This window comes from Stylophora pistillata, chromosome 3 (genome assembly GCF_964205215.1).
Source record: "Stylophora pistillata chromosome 3, jaStyPist1.2, whole genome shotgun sequence".
Lineage (NCBI taxonomy): Eukaryota > Metazoa > Cnidaria > Anthozoa > Scleractinia > Pocilloporidae > Stylophora > Stylophora pistillata.
In genome coordinates, this window is record NC_142521.1 from 40,846,169 (window position 1) to 40,866,560 (window position 20,392).

Here is a 20,392-nt window from a genome sequence, read left to right on the forward strand (position 1 = left end):
TGGTAAATTGGCCAACGTAACGATTACAAAAGCTGACGTTTCGAGCGTTAGCCCTTCGCTCCGACGAAGGGCTAACGCTCGAAGGGCTAACCGACGAAGGGCTGACGCTCGAAACGTCAGCTTTTGTAATCGTTTCCGTGGCCAATTTACCATTTCAACTTTGTTGATATATCCAAATTATTTCGTTACCCCCACCGACGCAGCCCCAAACAGTTTCTTTAGAAACTATCAGCCTTTATTCCTTTTAGGCTTTGCCGATCCGATCACAGAGGTCCTCACACTCCTCGAATTCTACACACAGAATCACATGAAGTGATTTCAATATGGAATATGGTTCATGGTTATACCTTGCATGGGTTTTGCTTTTATCTCTCTTCTAAGATTCGATTTTAGTTGTAATCTACGCGGAATCAGACTTTCTTTCATTGATGAATCCTGATTCTCACCGGACTTTGTGGCACTCAAAGCGTAAATTTTGTGCCTAAAGAACCTTGAGAAACTTTGGCGAGGAGAAAAAGTGGAATGTGGAGATCAGCTAGAAGAAGTGAACACGATGCTCATTCACATCGACTTTTTATCCTTTATGGAGGCAGTGGCTGAGGCAGCTCCTCAGTTTATTATTCAAATTAATTTACGCTGCAAGTGTCCAAGAGGAACCGGTCAAAGCAATTCAAATTATTCCTCTCGTGATATCGTTTTTGAGTATGACTAAGTCTTTCTCAGCTGCTGATCGACGAATTCGTTCTCAGGGGAGAAATTAACATCAAGTTTAAGCATATGGTTGTGTTCCATATCACAAACGTTTTCCTTGTGAGTAATCGACTTTTTGCAATACGTTATGTAATTATGGTGGTTCGGGGATGGATTTTCATTCCAATATTTACGCACAATTTGATTCTTATGTTAGCGGATGCATTCCATCATTGCAAGATCAACTGCAACTGCGACTGGAGGTGTGTTGCTGTATCCGGCATATTCCTTTTTGCTCACTGGATTCGAGATAATTTATCCGGACCACATCAGTCAGACGACGACAGAGTCGGAAACGACTTAAAACAATACTATGGATATCCAATGTCATGTTCGTTGTGGAAAACATAACCTTGGTCTCACTTTTCTATAATTACAGCAAATTTGTTGTAACCTGGGATGCACTTCCACTCACAGTGTACGTTTGTTTATCAAGTATTGTAGGCGCCACTATCAGACTCATTCATTTCCACTCTTTGCTTAAAGATCAGGTGCGCTCTGAAACGAATGCCACACACGACCAACCAGCCTTTGGCCTTGATAGTGGACTGGAAGTGCTAAATTTCTTTGAAATGGCTTCTGCAGCGGCGGGGCTACGATGTCCTTGATAAATTTTTGGTGTTTGGTGGGTAGACACAAGTAACAACTCTGAACAGTTTCAGGTATTTGGTATGGAAGCTTCAACTATGTTTTGGTGCGATGGTATTTCGCAAGGAATAAAAAAGGATATACCGTCATGCATAAGGAACCCACTACCCCCCCCCCCCCCACTCGCCCTCCTCCTCACCCTACCCTGGGCAGGTCTGAACAGTCTGGTCGTCTAGTCTGCAGTTTTCTCCCGACAAGTTCGTCAGACAAATTTATTAAAATTGATGCTTCCAGCGTTGAATAGACCAGTTTAAAGTATGAGCATATTTTACCTGTAGTGCTATTTTACACTGACTGATGCATGCAATATTATAGGTCACGTGACCGAAATGTGATTTCAACTGTGGACAAGACCATTAATCCTTATTGTGTACCAGCTGAGTAATAAAACGAAATAATGTGTTAAGAAAACGTTAATAAACAACTAAGCTTTTGACTGCGTTACGAAACCTTCCAAGGGGGGAGGTGTCATAAAGGTTGTCACTTCCGGCGACAACTCTCACACGTGGACGCCTATACAGACAATGACGTGCCCCGCCTCTAAACTCTACACTGAGATTTTGTAGACCGAGGGTATATCGAGTGAGAGCCCCGGGTACATCCGTGATCTCAAATTTAAGCCTAGCAATCAATGCATAAATTAACATCGTTCAAACATCGTTTCCAGGTTTCTCTCTCTTTCTTCAAGGAAGGAAGTAAGGGGATCCTGAAAACCTCTCAGGGGTACCAAATAAACAATTTCTCGGCTCTGTCTCATGTACCCTATGTTTGTGTCTGTTAATTGAGGCAGCACACTACAAGATGCTCGTCTTGTTGCCAAAATAAAACAAAAGTTGGCAACTACTAACCCACTTGACAACGGAAACACAAAATTAAGTTCTGCATAAAAGCAATTTTATTGCTACAAGACACTAAATACGCTATACACAGTTAAAAAAATGCCGAGATAAACCCACGCAAACGGGATTTAAGCAGCAACCCTTATATGGTATTTTACAGTAGTCCACTCTAAACAAGCTAAAACCTTGTTATCAACAAAAAAAAGTACTGAAAACGATTACCACCATTCCTTTTAAGAAGTAAAACTCGTTCCTTTTGATGGCGACCGTGATAGCAAATGCTTGGCAGATAAGTCCGCTTAATACTTCGAAAAGTGTAGCACATACTGTTCAAATTGAAATATTTTGAAATGAAACAATCACTTTTTCACGAGACTAACAATCGCCGACATTTTTCACACACTTCCTTTTTCGGTTGATTCACTTTCTTCTTCCAGGAATTCCCAGTCGAAAATCTAAAAAAAAAAAAAAAAAAATTAATTCTCATCACAAGCAACCATTGATCCTTTCCACCCCGGCATCGGTATGCAGGTTCTCTACACTGCCCTTCATACAATTCATCTGGTACTTGATGAGGAGAATTTATTTGACAAACAAAAGATCATTTCTTCTATTCTCGTGACCTTAATATTTGGTTCAATGCCAATACGCTGGGGAATGATTAGCTACTGGTCAGTCTTGGAAGTTTATGACTTAGAAAAAATTCCAAGTCCCGGCAACTCATATCCTCAGTTGAACGTTGAAGGGGAAGAGGCATTTTGAACTAAAGCCTCGACGGGCTAGTGCAACTTAATAGGCCTGAAAAACTTACTTGTGCCTTTCTATACCAAACTGCATTAATAATCTGGGAATAACCTATTAAACCCAATCCTCTCTAGAGTCACACAGGGTGCAAGTTTGAGGCCGCAGAGCGCGCACCTTGACATATTTGAATTGAGTTTTAATCTCTAAAAGATCTTGGAAACTGCCAGTTTCCCGGCCATTATGAACGTTTGCGTGTTTCGTTATTTGAGGATTTCGTGCACTTCTTGCATGCGGCACGGTCTGTATAACCGCAATACAAAAGAACACAAGAATCAGAATATTACCTCCGTATCATTTATCTGATCCCTCTTCAACATGTTTAATAGTCCAGCCAATCTGCAAGGCACAGAAGTCAGATAATCAATTAAGATACAATGTTATCTCAGTTAGGCTTTCTTCAGTTTATCTCCTTATGGGGCATTCCTACCAGAAAATACAGAATCCTGGATTTGACATCTGCTGAAAGAGCTCCTTTTCTGATTCATCATTTCGAGAACGTGTCTTAGCAGTGATGCAGTAAAATACCACTGGGTTTTTACGTAACTTTGCAAGATGTTCAGTTCTGCCTTAAAATTCTTGAAATTTACGCCCACTAGTAGGTTTATCTGAATCTAAGTAGCATTGAACCAGTCGAAGAGACGATTTAAAGCTGTTCGCTTCCCTTAGACTAAGAGCAGTCTTTTCTTTTCGGCGAAGTCCGTCGGGCGAGTAAAAATAAAATTATGTTAGCGCACCGCGGGAAGCTCTTAGAGTGAGGCGCTCAGTCCAGGGCTCCCCGCAGCGCACTAACATCAATTTTTTTGGAGGGACTGCTCCTAGTCTACACCCCCCCCCCCCCCCATTACATTCGGTTGTATAACAGCTAACATCTTACAATTACGATCTGACTTACTTTTCAAAACTCTTTGAGCTCTCCTCTATTAGGACAGTAGACTGCGTACTGCAACTGCGAGGACAAGAAACATAAAAACAAATAAGCGTTCTTGATTCTAATAAAGGGCTCAGACTCTGCCATGGGTAACAAGTCTGAAACAGAAAAAGTAGCAGTATTAACAGAGAGCATCGTTGTTTATCTAGAAGAGAAAAAAAGAGAGACGATAGATAGGAATTTAACCAAGTATGCGAATGATGTAGCAAATACCTTGACGCTGTAATCGAAGAGAAAGATGAATATGAACTGCTCATCGAACGGCGTCGTTCATCTTCTCGTCGTCTCTAAAATCAGTGGTAAAAAGAAAAAACCGAGCCAATCAGTTTTAACTCGTCAGTGATCCATTTTTAAAGGAACTAAGGAGCCCCAATAAGAGTACTCACGCCGCAAACCAGGAAGGACAAAGTCACTGTAATACTCCAGTCTCTCGCCCAACTCAGTTCTATTCAGAACTTTCATACAAGTGCAAAAGCTATCTTTAATATTAAATGAGAAAAAAAAAAAAAGATTTGAAGGACAACCTTTGACTGGAGAAGCTTCCAAAGGTCAACTTGTCGCTGTTTCTGCATCTGGAAAACAAAATCGTCAATTGCAATCAAGAATGGGGAACAAAAAGTCACTGCCTGCTCCATCCGGGAGAGTTTCACCCTAGCCACCTCCATGGGAGGTGGCTCTCCCATAAGCCTGGTGGCTTCTTGGGTCTCCTCGCCCTCTAACTGTTATCGCTATAATTAACTATTTTTTAATTATTAAAATAAGGCAAATAAAGATGATGATGATGATGATGATTAATTTCCTATTTCCTTCGTCTGGTACATATCATTTAGCATCGGCTTAGCAAGTGCTAAAATGACGGGTTTACCGGGTTCATACTTAACAACTACTGAGCGAGGGCACGATGATATCATAAAAAAAAGAGCCAACTGCTTAATCATGAAGCATCGGGAAAACGCCAAAGACCACGTCACGATTGGTTGTAGTTAGGAATCTGATGGTGGAGAGGGCGACACAAGTCTCTGGACCAGTCACACAGCGAAGTAAAAGTAATCCCCGAATACTTACAACGCTCAATTGAAAATTTATCTATAAACTAACCTCTTTTAGATCCTCCGCTCTGGTAGCAAGTTTAGATTTGACTGAAAGAAGACGTTGCATCAGCCTGCGCATGTCTCTTCTACAGACCATTACTTCACTAGAGAAAATTAGGAAGAACGCAAGAACAGAGCATAAAATCACAACATTTTACGACATCAAAATAAATCTCCCTTGAAAATGTTATGCGCAAGTGCTGTGTCCTTGACTAAAATCGAAGTAATACCCTTCCCTACACATACCGGAGGGTATACCACGAGGTCACATTTTGACGAATAATTTGACATTACCTCTTAATTACACATATCCTCTCACCTTAAATTGGACAAAATCTCCCTGTGAAGTTTTTCTCTCTGTGCCAGGATCTGTAGGATTACTGTAGCCATATTTTCACAATCTGCTGGTCTTCTGTCGCCTTTAAACACAAGGACAAGTATTATCTCGGGTAATATTAAAAAACTCTTGGACAGACCATGGGAAACGCTATCCACTGCAGAAGAGAATATAGGTGAGGAAACTAGCCCCCAGTCTTTCCGCGCCGACGATCCCCTTAGAGTGAGCTGAGCCGAGACTGATTTTTTTTTGTAACACAAGAGGCAATTGAAACTTACTTTGTCTAAGGTTCTCATACAGTTGAACAGCACGATCGTACCTGTGACCAAAGGAACGTATGGAACAAATTATTTAAATAGAGACTTTGCTAGAATGAATAAAACTAAAGCCAATTCTACTCTCTTTTACAATGGATCCGGGAAACCTACGACTCCCGACTGCAACACAATGTTGTAATAATCAACTGATAGCAACACGCTATAACAACACACAAGAAAATGTAAGACTTGATTTAGTATTTATAGAAAAAGTTTCCACCTCAGTTTATCATTTTGCGTTATAGATTGCGCTGCACTTGAAAATGTCGTCTTTTGCAACTCAACCACTTTATTCTGAAGGGCTGCTATTAATTCTGTAAGTTGTGTTACATCATTCTGAAAGAAATAAAACCAGTATTTTTCTGAGTGGCAAAAAGAGTCAATTACATACTTTAAAAAATAAACGGTGCTTTTAAAATATCACCCATCTGCCCAAATATCTGAAGAAGGATTTGAGGAGTCGGAATGTTCGATAGACTCTCGACTATGGGAACAATGCGAATCTCCGTGATAAATTCTCGTCCGCTTTACACATTGAGGATGACAAACTCTTCATCGCAAGGCAGTTTAAAAAAGTAATGAAGACTGGGAAATAATGTTTATGAAATTATGGCAAAGGATCTCTTCCACCAACACTGCGTTGAGCGATCTCTTACCTCCCCAGAGAACACGGCAGTTGAGAACTAGGTGGCATAATTATATTTTGCCTAAGCTCCAGACAAGCCGTGTTAAATCAGTTTTTATTAATAGATGTCTTTTCAATAGTAATTAATACCTTTTCTTTTTCCTTATTCATTTTATTCATGTTATTCATGTCAATTGTAGCACGTCTGTTTGCACAATAATTCTTAATAAAGACCTTTATTATTATTATTATTATTATTATTATGTACCGTTTAGTAAAAGTACAATTTTTCCCGTGTTATTAACTTGGAAGATTTTTTCAGCGAGATAAGTCTCTTGCCTCATAATTTTACAAAGAATAACAGAGAATTGCGATGATTGTCTGCACGGTCGGTCTGTGTTATCTACTCTACTCACGTTGTGGAATGACTCCACTTTTTTCTGTGCCCGTTTCCAATTTCTTAACAGTTTATCATCTGCAAAAATAAAATTATAGCGTCCATTACTTTTCATCGCTTCTATTTTAAAAAAGGAAGGATATTCGCACAGATAATGAAATAATTGCTGGTGCAATTTGGTGTTAATGAGCACAAGTAAATTTTTTTAAAGCAAATAAAATTGCACGAGCCCGTAGGAGTGCGATTTGCAGTCTTAAAAATTTAAAAGTGCTTATCTACACCAAGTTGCACGAGAAATCATGTTATTTGTTAATAATTTACATGAAAATAGCATAACAGAAAGTCAAGACAGACGAAATTTTGACAGCACGCGCGCTATTCGTACTTTGCGCTCGTGTTTCAACTCCGCACTTGTGTTACAAGGAAAATGCACTCGTTCTCAGCCAATCACATGCGCGTAATTTTTTCATGTATATCATTAGACGGTTTAATTTCACTGCATCAGTAAAAGAGTTTTATTCTTAATATTTCAAACTCACTTTTCATGAGACTGGCATTATCGGCGTAGATCTCTAGATCTGTCTGTAAACTAGAGAACAAATCAATTTATGACTTCATTACCATTTATATTGGTATCGATTAACTAATGATACTTTTACACAATCTCTAATCTTCTCACAACGGTTGGGTTACCTTGAGTTGAAGAATTCGATGTTTGCCTCCAGTTTATCGTATTCAGCTAGAAGCTCAGTCTTGAGTCGTCCGAGTTTCGTATTTAAAACTAACAGTGAAATCCTGAAATTGTACAAAAAAAAAAAAAATCGAAAACCGTACACAAATAGATGTATAACAGAATCATTGATTAAGTATTCCCCAAAAAATGATTTCTGCTCTTAAGAGTTACCGTTAATGTTGGCTGATTAATGTTACTGCACTAGAAGCATAAGACGATCAAAATAAACACTAGGTGATCTTTTTATGCCCTCCTACGATATCTTAAGGTGCATCTTTCTCCCCATCAACCCTCTGACATCTAAAGTCCAATTTAAAATGCCTCGTAGCGCTTGCCTGTTTATATGTGCCAGTTCGTTCGTACACTGCTCCTGGTTACATCTTTCAAAGTTTTTACTAACTAAATCTGGAGAAGTCCCGGAAGCAATGTCAAAACTGTGTGCCGACGAGGCAAACGAAACAATTTTTGTGTAAAGTAAAAAAAAAAAGGAAAATGCGCATGTTTGTAACTCACTGGGAAGCTCTGAAACCGTCAATCTGCAGCTGATTTGTTTTGATCTGCTCCCGACAAAAGTGGACTCCCTGAGCAAAAGCCTTTTTTAATTCCTGAAAAAGAATTGATTCGAGTTTTACCAAGACAGAGTACAAACGTGTATGACATTGGAGTAATAGAACTCCGCGTGAACTGCTACATACTGAAGAGAGTTTTGCAGTTTACCTCGTAAGCCATTAATGATTTTGGTTCGGTGACTGAAAAAGAGCAACAAAATATGACGAAAATCAAATCCTTATCTGAAATATTCCTTTCTTCAGTCTGTTTGTCGTTTCAAGCTCCTAAGCTAAAACTAATGATAACGATGACAAATAAACTCAAATAATCCGAACCCATTTAGTAAGAAGTTGAAAACCCCAGCTACCACAGGGAAAACTAATTTCCTGTTTGGAAGCGCGGTAAAGGAGTCGAACCCAGCACTACCGAGAAACAAATAAAGGATTCGAACCTAGTACCACCGAAAAACAAATCCATTTGGGCCTAGTTATTCAAAACGCGGATAACGCTAACCAACGGATAAATCCCTATCAACCCTTTAGGCCTGGTGATCAGAACGGGACTGAAACCCAGGACCTTTGGTTTGCGAGTCCAACATTCTCACCACTCAACCAAACTACTCTAACAGCGCAAGCCAAGACATCACGAGTAATCTCAATGGACTAGGCTAATAACTCGCAAAAGGAAACACTTACCCATTCCTTGCACTGAAGGCGGCAACGTATACAGTTGACGTTTGGTTGCTGGCTCATTGCTTTTCGGTAAGAGGAACAAAACATTATCTTCTCCCAACTGCAAAAAGAATACAAACGAGCATCACCCAATTTGTTTGTTTGTTTGTTTTTTTTTTTAAGAACAAAACAGTCCCACAAGCAGTGGAGACGGGGGGAGGGGGGGGGGGAAGGGAAAGTGACACAAAGTGCCTGTAATGATTTTGACATTGCAACCATTATTGAAATAAATGACAACAAAATTTGAAATTTTGCACAAAGCTGCTTGAAAAAAGAAAAAAGGAAAAAGAAAAGAAACGCTACGTATTATTATATATGAAAAAAAAAACACTCAACAGCCGAACCATAAATTACAATTTGTACTAACGATATCATGTTTGATGCAGTCCACAACCGGGGTCTTTGGCTCAAGCGTTTGTCCTGAAATCGTTATCAGTTCTTGTTCTTTTACGTCAACCCCAGTTTCCTCGCATAACTTTAATTGCAGATCCTCTATGCTGTGATTTAATGATAAAGGATAGATCGTGTCAGGAAAGTTTACATGTACTATACGAGTTTTCTTGGCCCGCGTCAAAGCAGATCTCTTTAGTTCACGTGGGCCACTGAACCCAGAAGCAGAAGAAGAGAGAGATTCCAACACTCCACCTTCCCAGGCTGCTTCCCAAATTGAATTATTCCAGGTGTCATCAGGAAAAGGACTCCAAGGCAACCAAGACCCTTCTAATACTTTATTATATAATAACTATAGGTAATAACAATGATTTCTCGTGCAATTTGGTGTAAATTAGCACGTCGGGTAATTTTTTCAAAGACAACCAAATTGCACAAGCATGTAAGACTAAGAGCACTGAGCTCATCAAACTTACGTTTCAGTTGGCAATACTTCAAACGTAAATACCACGGTTGAATTGATCACGAACACATGCACTACCTGAAAAATACACCAGAAAGTACAATTAAGTTAGGCGTACAAAGTAACAATAAACAGGGTTTACAACATTTGTATTTACCACAGTATTGATGATTCTTTCCAGCATATCAAAACACTCAATCTTGCCACTGTCAAGCCTTGATCCTCCACGTGCGTTGGGATCCCACAACAACAGCAGCCGCAGAAGCGCTACAAACTTATCTTGAAGAGGTCTGCAAGATGAAAAAAAACAATGCAGCTTAAATCGCTCAGCCTCTTCCAAATTTCCTTACTAATGCGTATAATTGTAGTAATTTTCTATGTAGCTACCACTAAGCTCTGCTTTCTTCCTTTTACACTGTAGCGTACAAATGACTGGAAACTAAAAGACTTCCCGCATCTCTTTTAAGTTAATGTTTATATGGACAATTATAGCGTTACAAGGAAAACCAGTTCTTCTTTCTCTTCTTCTCGCCATATCTCCCGTATCACAGCTTATTTTAAAAACATTTCATGAGCTTATAAACTGGGTTATTGAAGGACTGAAGTCAAACTTTACCCTCTACAGAACCTTGCGATGACCCCTGACTTTGGGCTGAGATGACTACTACATAATGTTCGTGATTTACCCTTACTGATATGGGTTACACACCTACAGAGCGCATTGGGAGTCGGTAACACTGAGGTAAACTGTACTTCCCCTGAAATAAAATTATCACAGTCAACATAAATGGCGGCATCATAGCGCCCATAGTTTATACTATATCAAGTACTCAACTATATGATCTCAGTTTTATACCTTGTAAGACTTGTTTCATGCACTGATGTTACAAAGAGTGAGGCGCCATAAAAATTTCGGAAGACCATTATAGTACATCCGAAATCTGACTAATTGAGGCTTACTCTTATCAAAATTTTACAGAAATTGTAATTATACCAATCTTATCACACTAAGGGTCCAAATCTCTCCATCCTTGTATTGAAAAGAAAATGTTTCACTAATTAAAACCTAACCGCTCAAAGCTTTGTTATACAAAGAACAAAGTACAATTTAATGAACAGGGGGAAAGCGAGGTACTGTCTGAACTTAATATATTAACTACCTTGCAAATCAACGAAAGCACAAATATCATCTGGTCCTTTGCGATTAAGTTCTTGGTACCTAGGTAATGAGAACCAGCAGAGAAAATGGAATTTTACTGATGAAGCAATCTCTTAACCTATCAACACTTAGGATTACATTTGAAATTCTACCTCTAGGTACTAAAAATTTCCTTGTAAATCGTTTGAAAAAACTTCTATAAGAAGTTAAAGTAGTACCCGCTGGCTGACAAGTTTATCAAATATTCTCAAGTGCCGAATGTTTATTAGATGACCTCAGTGATGATAGCGTAAGGTAAAGTCACATGTCTACCATTTGTAAGAATTGAAGGTTTATTCCTTGGTACCTAATAATCGTGCCAGTTATCTGTATTAGGAGAATTACAAGCAAAAAAAACAAAAACTGCCAGATGTGTCGGTTGGGTAGACTTGCATATTAACCATTAAATCAATGAAAGAATGAAAGTAATTTTCATATTTTCAACTATTAATTCATACCACTGGACAGGAGAGCTCAGTTCTGACAAGAAGGGTCGTAGTCCCGTTATGCATTCAAACAACACTGTACCAAAGCTCCAATAATCTACCTGTTTTAAAACTAAATGTATAATCACTAATTCCAGTCATGATGAAAAATAAAAGGCAGTCCATGACTGCGTGTGACTTATGTTGAATAGTTGTAGAATATTGCTGTGTAAAAGCAATGTGGTGTAAAATGGTGTGTGTGTGTGTGTGTGTGTGTGTGGGGGGGGGGGGGGTGGGGGTGGGGGGTGGAGTGGGGGGTGGGGGTGGGGTTAATGAACAGCTCTTGTTGATGCCAAAATTGGTTAGAACAGAGTTTGTACACTGGTCAATTAACAGGCTGAGGACAGGGCAGGAAATTTATCTAATAAAATATGTAAATGTTCAAATGTGCATGAAATTATTATGTACATTTATACAGAACTTCACCACTTCACACACTCTGCATACCTATGTTAAGTGCAATGTATGTATCTACTCCTACTGAGCCTGGCTGCATCAACTTTCTTTTTAAGCCTTTTCTTTTCTTTTTTCTTTTTTTTCCCTTTCAATCAACGCTCTTCTCTAAAGAATATGTTTGATGTGTTCATTAAAATGCACATGTAAGAATGTTTGATGACAGAGGTAGCTTTTGCATTTAAATCCATAACAATGTCCAAATGCAGAGATGAGACCTTAAACAAACATGGAACTGAACCTGACAAAACGAAAAATGAATCCAAAGAAAGCCAATCAGATTTGATCAGTGATGCAGGTCAGTGTTGGAGCTGAACGGCAGGATGAGTCGCAAGGGACATTACTTGGGTCTCACGATAGTTAAACACTGTAAGGGACCTGGGGGAAGGTTTACAGACTTACCAGGGCTGTAGCTAGCATGAGGTAAGACGAGGCAATTGCCTTGTCTTAATTTTGGCCTTTTTTAATTTTTTTCTTAAAGATTGACTTTTCTGAAGAAAAATGCCACAGAAAATCCTTAAAAGAGCATTTCTAAACCTCTAGATTTCAAAGTTTTCTGGGGTGCATGCCCCCCCCCCCAGACCCCTCTAGCGGCTCGCGCCTTCAGTGCTCGAAACTTGCCTCGTCTTGTCCTGAAATCTGGCTACAGCCCTGCTTACTCAACAGCATAACATTACAAGTGCCTACCACCTTCCTGGAAGGAAGGAAGGCACAGCAGGCACAGCCAAAAACCCTCACATAAATATTTAAGGATTTAAAAGGCAGATAATTTAACAAAGAATGTGAATGTACAGCACAGGAAGTCTATTGTTTTGTCAGTATTACAGAATGATGTATTTCTTATGGCCTCTTCAGGGGAATAAAGCTAAGTGTCAAGGATTGGCTGCATGATTGAGTTGTCAGCTTATTTTATACTTACTGTTTTTGTGTATTTGACTTTACCAAGAAGTTCAGGGGCCTATGAAAAGAAAAAATAAGCAAAATTGATTCAAACTAACAATTTCTTTTAGAATGGCTTATAAATAGCAGATTTCTCCATCTTTATTGTAACTTATGGAACCTTGTTTTCTCTACTTGCATTTATGGCCTACACACTTTGCACTTGGGCCATAAATTCATACGGAAGAAACTTAGTCTATAATTTAAAGAATGGATCTCAAACTCAATTTGTAAGAACTGTATGTACTCACCACATATTTGAGAGTTCCCACAAAAGTGGTGGCCAGACTTTCTTGATCCAGTTGCTTAGCATAGCCAAGATCTATAATTTTGAAAACCACCTGGAAGAACGTGCAGAAAAACAACAGTGGGATGTGTCATGAATCCATGACAAATTTCAAAAAGAAAGGAACAATTGTACAACACAATGACCCCATACATTTTGAAACCCGACCTTTCAGTCTAGCCACTAACTGAGATTTCCAAGGCAATGCATAGTTTTTTATGCAACTAAGCTACAATGGGTGACACAATTAGCTGGTAAATAACATTTAAGACCAGTTTGCTCCTATAAACCGGTGCCTTTCTCCTTCCTATTTGCTATAAAACCGGTATTGTACAGGGTGAAAGCTGCAGTTGGGTTTAAGTAGAGATGTAAGGTATACCAATGGTATGCTATTCCAGAATATTGAAACATCACTGGTAATCTGTCAAACATTTTCCCACTGACTGATTAAAAGCAAGCTTAAAAAACTCCCAGCCTGAGCCATGTCTTCCTCTGCTTCTTCTTACCTTATCTTGTGCATGACTTATCACAATGTTCTCGGGTTTGATGTCTCTGTGTATGATGCGATGACCATGAAGAAATTCAACTGCAGCCGCTTATCAAATAAAAACAACAACAGCACTTTATTCATTGCACACCTAACCAAGGTAATAGAGTCTGCTGTACAGCTTGTACATAACAATCAAGTGTGGCATTTCCCATAATTCTCTGAAGGTGCTTTCTTCCCCTAGATCCCCCTTCAGGCTCACGCCGCTGACACATGTTTCTTTGGCCGTCTTTGCTAAACCTTTCCAGCCTTGACTTACATCAAAACCTAATCTAACTTTACCCCTTATAACTAGTAAGCTTTATAATCACCCCTAGTTTCACAAATTTCTCACCAACATCCAAAGCCAACTTCACAACTGTCTTTTCCTTCAGCCCACAGCAGCTCTCTGGGGAATTTAGTACCTGACCATTAAGATTTACAGAAAATAGACAATTAAACAAATTTCATTACTCCTGAAAACCAATCATTTCTTAACAATAACATTCAAATATTGAATTATGTAAGTTTTAAACCATTTAACCACAGCCACCTTTAATAGAAAGTAGATGCTTGGGGTATCCATTGGCATGCTATTGAGTCCAACCAATGCTTAAAAATTAATAAAATATTTCAAACATTTTTTAATATTTGTAAGAGAGTGCACCTTTCTCAAATCTCCTCCAGAACAGAATTCCATGGCTAAGAGAGGAAGTTCAAAAACACCAACATTCAATGGCAGTGGAACATCAATAGCTGACACAAGGTTGGGGTGATGAAGTCTCTTCATGATTTCAATTTCCTGCCGCCATAGTCTCTCATTTTGAGGATTCAGTGTCAAGCGACATTTCTTTAAGGCTATCCGTTCCTTAGAAATCTATAACAAATATCATGAATGCAAAATGTGACCAACCCTAATTCTTTGACCTTAAAGAGTGACCAGCATCTAATTTCTCCTTGCAATATCACCCTTGAATCAAACATAACATCATGAGAATAAAGGAAATGATCACCAACTAGAGAAACTCTTAATTGTCAAGCAAATTCATGTTAACAGCACCTAAGGAAATATGTACAGGAAAATATGGAGAATATGCACATGAATCCTTTAATTCCCATGAGTGACCAAGACAGAATTTCTCCTTACAATATCAATATAATATCAATCAGACAAGTGATGAGAATAAAGAAAAATATTGAAACAAATTAAATTTTTGCAAGACCAAATATAATACATATAAGATGATTAAAGAAAGTGCAAACTCCCAGAAATCTGAAAATTTTTTAAATAAAGAAAAGCTTCAGCCAGTGGGTTTTAATATGGGTACCTTATTTTCATAGAGTATAACAGTTCCAAAGGTCCCTGTGCCAAGACACCTTTCTTCCACCCACCCCTCCTTTGACAATTTTCTCTGCCTTCCATTTTCCATCTCCTGGTGAAAGACACACAGATTCACTTTCTTACACTAAAGTAACCTTGTGTTAAATAAATTCATCTGTGATAGTGTTGATTCAGCATCAAGTAATCACTCTATCAAGATCTTGTTTTTAAAACAAACTGAAATCAGTATTAAAGGAAGGAATCTTTAATAGAGAGCTCCATATAAGTTTGGGTGGATGTAGGTAAAAATCATGACAGGATATGAAGTGAAAATTTTCATAACAGATTAGCAATTGCTGGATTTTATAGTCCAAATGCCATCTATGTACAATAAGCATATTTTAAATTTAAGAAAGGACATTGAAGTAAGATCTATTGAAATAGATGTCCCCATGATATTAACAAAAGGATCGATAACACTGTGGCTACTTATAGTTTCGGTTCATAATTCTTCCTTCTAGCTGGTATGTACTGTGTTCAATCCTTGTAAATCAGTTGAGACCACAATTCGTTTCTAACCAAGGTGACACCCTCTTCACCTACAATTGCCTTACCATCTTCCGACAGAATAATACATTAATTCATTATAAGGACGAGTTAAGTTGAAGACTTTGGGATTAGATCAAGGCTAATAAATGTGATCTGTTTTGTAGTCTAGAGTACTACACCAAAGATAAACGTTGCTTTGTACCAAAATAAGGCATTAAGAAGCAATGTTCATATCATAAACATCGGTCATTACCAAGTCAATGTAATAAGATTACTGGGAAATAATCGTTTGTTATGTTGTTTTATGTCATATTGCTAGCAAATGAACCGAACCTAATTTTTAGAGCAAACTTCACTTGTAAATATGCTTGAATCATCACAAATTTTAAATTATACCTTACAGCAGTAAGACCATTCAACTGTAAACGGGATTTAACGTTAACATATCGAGCATAGTCCAGCTGTTCTCACCTCCATGTTTATATGGGAATAATTGAGCGAATGCGGTTAATAACTATAAGCATTAAACGTGCTAGAACAGAACATCTAGTATTATAAAGGTGATCCTTTGAAAGGTCATTGGTGAGCTGAGAACCCAAGGAATTAGGTAACTTGAATGTAAGCTGCCTGAAAGGTGCGGTGCTCTCAAGATACCAATAGGTCTGGATCTGAAGTCCTTTCGTTAATAAAGCTACTATGACATTAGTATCCTAGCGATCGATCGAATTCAATTCCGGTTGCCGGTAAATATGAATTTCACACGGGGGTATTAAACAGGATACAAGAAAATTCCCCAACAAGTGTTTTCAGTACCGGTTAACAACCCCAAAGTTCAAATTTGCCCAATAGCTTCGATTCAATGTAATCTGACTGCGGACATAAACTAGTTGCTCAAATAGAATGTCACTACGGAAAAGCTCAATATGTTATTCTTTTTTACTGTACAACTGTACAACAAACAGGAAACAGGGATTTCAAGGTAACTGTTTGCGAGTGATGTTGTAAAAGTTTGCAAAGAGAAGCAAGGTTCGAAAAAGTTGTTAGACTAACGAATTATCTGTAGATGTTTTCCTAGCAAAGAACATGAATTTAAAGGTTTCCATTACATAAACTTGTTAAAATTACTGCGTACGCAGCCAACTAAAAAGCTTTGCGCGTATTTAGCTAAATTACCTCACGAGCCACTGAACTTGAAGACTAAGCCAAACTTCACTCAACGCAAGGCCGGTGGAATTGGGCTTTCATCGTTTTGACAGTATTGTATTGTCCAACTACAGAACTTTCCTGCTCTCCTCGATGCCTCCAAGCGTAAATCAGATAATTACAATTGTGTCCAATTCAGTGCTAAAAGCAAGGTTGTATGCGTATAGCGGAGGATAAATTTGTCGAAATTACTTCACCTCGTCAAGTTGGGAATTTCCCCGAAATACGGAAGTTCTGCGAGAGAGGAGTGTTGTGGGTAAAATATTCACTCCTCAGGAGAGGGGAGCGGGATTTCGAAAAGAAATTCAGCTAAATTACAAAGACTTAGTAAATAGTCGCATCTCTACTCAATTTGACACTCACTTGACCTTCCCGCAATAACAAGCTTCGTAAGATAGATGGTTTGCTTATCTGCTGAAGTCGTTTGAAGTTTGGTTAGGATGGGGAGAGAGAGGAAACGAAAATTCTCCAAAATGGCGGCATTTGTTATTAACGATGTGTGCAAAAACAGAAGCTAAAATATCTAACAAAAAATCGCAGACAAAATGTTTAGCTTCCTCATTTAGTGCATATGTCCGAAATTAACTTGTTTACTTCTATGCTTAATTCAAGGAAGTTATTCACCTATGGGTCATATTAACAATTTTGCAGAAAATCCGAAAATGAAACCGGATGTTCCGCTTGGAAGACTGTCACCGTACTATTTAAAGTCCAAAATTGGAGTATACTTTCCGATCGCGGAAGAGCATCAAGAAACTTGGAAAATATCACCTAAAGTTTTAGTGTTTTATTCTTGACACTAGAAAACAGCTAAGATTTTCTCTTTTTTTTTTCTTTTTTTCCCCCTTTTTTTTTTTCACTCTTATCAGTACTGAGAGCAATATAAACCCTACCCATCAGATAGATAACATTGTACCTATAGTAAGATGTTCTTTGAATAACGAACTTCTTTTTTCAAACTAAAATTGAAAGATGATATGAATGCATTTGGGGTAATGAGCGAAAATGTTTTGCAATTGTCCGGGCAACTCACCCGAGTGCGAAACTTTTTTTTGCGATAATTGACATTTGGCAACGAGGGAAGTAGCAGGTTTCGTGGAAATATTATCATAAGAAAAGCAGAGATGGATTAGTACACGGCGCTAATTGAGGACAGAACAGGTTTCTAGTTTCCAATAAGTTCGATATAGCACCGTATTATTAGTTCGTTTTATCAGCAATAGGGAGACAGAAAGGCTTCTTCAGGGTTGGTTACCACGGCTAGTGAGTGTGCATGACTTAAGACAATCACTAATTCAAACCCGGCAATAGGGTCGTTTAACAGACTGGGAAAAGGAAGGAAAGACAAATCAAAAACAAAACAAAACAAAACAAAATCAAATTGTGTCTCATTAGGGGCAATGGTTGCCGAGTGAACATCATGTTATCATGTGTTCCGAGTCATTTAATGCAGGAAGTTCATTAACCGATACAGTTTCCATTGAAAGAAATATTGACTTCCTTGTTTAATTTATACCGCTGTTAAGGCTAGACAGGGATAAACACGAGGCTGGCACACGTCAAGAGAACACAAAATCTGTGACTACGGGTTATTTTCTAGAAATTAGACAGAAAAAGTGTGAAAGTATACAGAATTGTGACTCGTCTCTTAAACGTTGCTTTTGAAGAAACAGTTGAAACAAGTCCACATCCAGTTTGGTTTTCGCGGATGATCTCAACGGGTGTTGTGCCCTAGAAAACCGTGAAGACAGATCAGTGTGGCGGTAAATATAAGCCGAGCGTTTTCCAATTGTTCACCAAACTGCTGGTTTGTTAGCGCTCAAAGGTTGGTAAGCTGTCCTTGATAAGTCTTTATTTCATTGTAATTCAAGATGTTTTCAATGATAAAAAGAAAAGAAAACTTAAAAGAAAACCATTCGGCAACGTGTTTCTTATAACACAGAATTTTGTTTAATCACGCTTTTCCTTTGTTCCAGTTGATATCGCATCCTTGCTCATGAATGACCTCAGATTGCAGCGTTATCCCAAAGAAGAGCTGTGTTTGTTCGGCTATCTACAATATCATTAAGTTATAGGAAAAATCCTTATTGAACTCGTGTCTTCAACAGTCGCCGATTCGCTATCGAAATCCCTCTAAGAGTGATTTCGCCTCTGGTCAATAGAAGCTTCTAGTAAGCTGAAGATAGTTAGTTTGCTCTAAAAGGTTTCCTCTGTAGAAGTCAAGTCGTAAAGTTTGTTCCTCAGAACCTCTTAAAAAACTGATATCATTTTCCATCTGACAATTAGTATTTTCTTATATCTTAATTAATCCAACTAATTTTGCAAGATAGGAACAATGTGCCAGCGAATAGGCCACTGATAATCACTCTCAAACAAAAGCCTTGACACATGAAGCGTGTTTTCAAACTTAGAGACCTTGGAGAAAGAACTACCCTTTACGAACGAAATTTCTTGGCCGCCTTAATAGACCGAGTTATGTTAAGATATCCTTTGAACAAATGAATAAATATTTCTGTGAAAAGTTATGGCAATTTGGGTCAACACTTGTTGGACATTTTACTATTTCCGCAATACAAAAACCAACTCTTCCTGATAAAAAGTTTTGATAAATAAACCTTTACCTGCTCTTTTATGATCTCCATACTTTGTGCGCTACTTCGAGTCCCTCGCATAGTTAATGGCCATGGGTATCCGGTAAACTGGATGATGCTTTCTTCGAAACTTGTGCACTGTTTCTGTCCAGAGTTCATTGCACAATGAACAAACGTAGCCCCTTTTACACCACAAAGTAATTTGAAACATCGACTCAGAGAAGACAGTTAGATGAAACCTATAATCGCATAAGGAGGTGTTGAAATTCGGTATTTAGAGCCGGCGAGATACCAAAGAATCGATAAAATGATGCAATGTTGTGTTTCGACTGTACAAAACAGCGAAACATCGAAACGAAACAACGAAACGGTTAAGCACGGAAACTAAACGTCGAAAAAGGGAAATTTTTCCTCTCGGTCAACAGAAAAATTCTGGTTTACCCTTACAAACTTTGTGGCAGTCCTCCAGAACTGCTAAGTTTTACTGCGTTCAGCAACCAACCCCGAGAAATAAAATCTTTAACTCTAACTCGTTTTCCAATCGGTCACCATCCACAGAATTGTGATCAATCTCATTTCATTCAGACCCTTTCTGAAAGGTTATCCAATCAAAAGCTGTCGAAAGCCTAGAGAAAAAGAACTCGAAAGCGCAAGCGATAGTTGAACCTGCTCTTGTGCAGATGCTGATGAACCACTTAGCTACGAACGAAATTGATATGCGTTGATCATGTTCGGTTAGTACAATGTTTAAGATTTAATCTTAGCAATACTGGCTAACAGCCCAACATACGACGCATAAAATCAGTCCTCCAAGTACAGACTACGTCCGTCGCGCGGGTGACAAAAATCATTGAGAAAAACAAAATTGATGTTCGCACGCCGCGGGGAGCTCTTGGGGGGGAAGTCGATGCGATTTTTTCCAAGCGCCTCATTCATGGGGCTCCCGCGGCGTATCGTCACTTCAAGAGTTCCCCACTGCGCGCTAACACCAACTTTTTTTTTTACGCGCGTGACAGCCTTCGCCGAAATGGAGGGACTCCTCGTAGTCTACTCCAACTGAACCTGCCGGACGAAAGTCGAATGCGCGGTCACTCAAAACTCCAAACCGCATATTTTCCCTTGAAGATCAATACCCTTTCGAAACACTTTCAGCTGACTATTCTTCTTTGTTGTTGGAGTTATCCAAATGTATACAAAAGCAGTACCAGTGGGGGCAATTCGTTCTCACCGTTCATGGTT

The 20,392-nt window shown here is 38.7% G+C and overlaps 1 protein-coding gene and 1 long non-coding RNA gene across 4 annotated transcripts; one reads left to right on the forward strand and one right to left on the reverse strand.

Annotated features, from left to right (window-relative positions):
• Positions 1 to 2,270: 2,270 nt before the first annotated feature.
• On the reverse strand, positions 2,271 to 19,371 carry LOC111319765 (inhibitor of nuclear factor kappa-B kinase subunit alpha). 3 transcript variants are annotated; one of them, XM_088754380.1, is made up of 29 exons: positions 16,533 to 16,786; positions 15,756 to 15,830; positions 14,818 to 14,922; positions 14,157 to 14,366; positions 13,845 to 13,914; positions 13,470 to 13,558; positions 12,929 to 13,018; positions 12,658 to 12,696; positions 11,259 to 11,347; positions 10,763 to 10,821; positions 10,312 to 10,360; positions 9,760 to 9,892; positions 9,616 to 9,680; positions 9,117 to 9,246; positions 8,714 to 8,810; positions 8,187 to 8,218; positions 7,983 to 8,074; positions 7,430 to 7,531; positions 7,276 to 7,325; positions 6,756 to 6,814; positions 5,935 to 6,050; positions 5,676 to 5,716; positions 5,380 to 5,479; positions 5,068 to 5,164; positions 4,494 to 4,541; positions 4,183 to 4,256; positions 3,934 to 3,987; positions 3,326 to 3,377; positions 2,271 to 2,692 (listed from the first exon to the last, which is right to left on the reverse strand). In XM_088754380.1, exons 3-29 carry the CDS (start codon positions 14,917 to 14,919, stop codon positions 2,633 to 2,635), a joined length of 2,199 nt encoding a protein of 732 aa, XP_088610506.1. In that variant the 5' UTR covers positions 14,920 to 14,922; positions 15,756 to 15,830; positions 16,533 to 16,786; the 3' UTR covers positions 2,271 to 2,632. The 3 variants fall into 3 exon arrangements, with proteins under 3 accessions (XP_088610506.1, XP_088610504.1, XP_088610505.1); XM_088754378.1 differs by lacking the exons at positions 15,756 to 15,830; positions 16,533 to 16,786 and adding an exon at positions 19,184 to 19,371; XM_088754379.1 differs by lacking the exon at positions 15,756 to 15,830 and having other exon boundaries at positions 16,533 to 16,790.
• On the forward strand, positions 17,776 to 19,087 carry LOC148736120 (uncharacterized). The gene is made up of 2 exons (XR_015999019.1): positions 17,776 to 18,387; positions 18,539 to 19,087. It is a non-coding gene; the product is annotated as an uncharacterized LOC148736120 (long non-coding RNA).
• Positions 19,372 to 20,392: the final 1,021 nt, after the last annotated feature.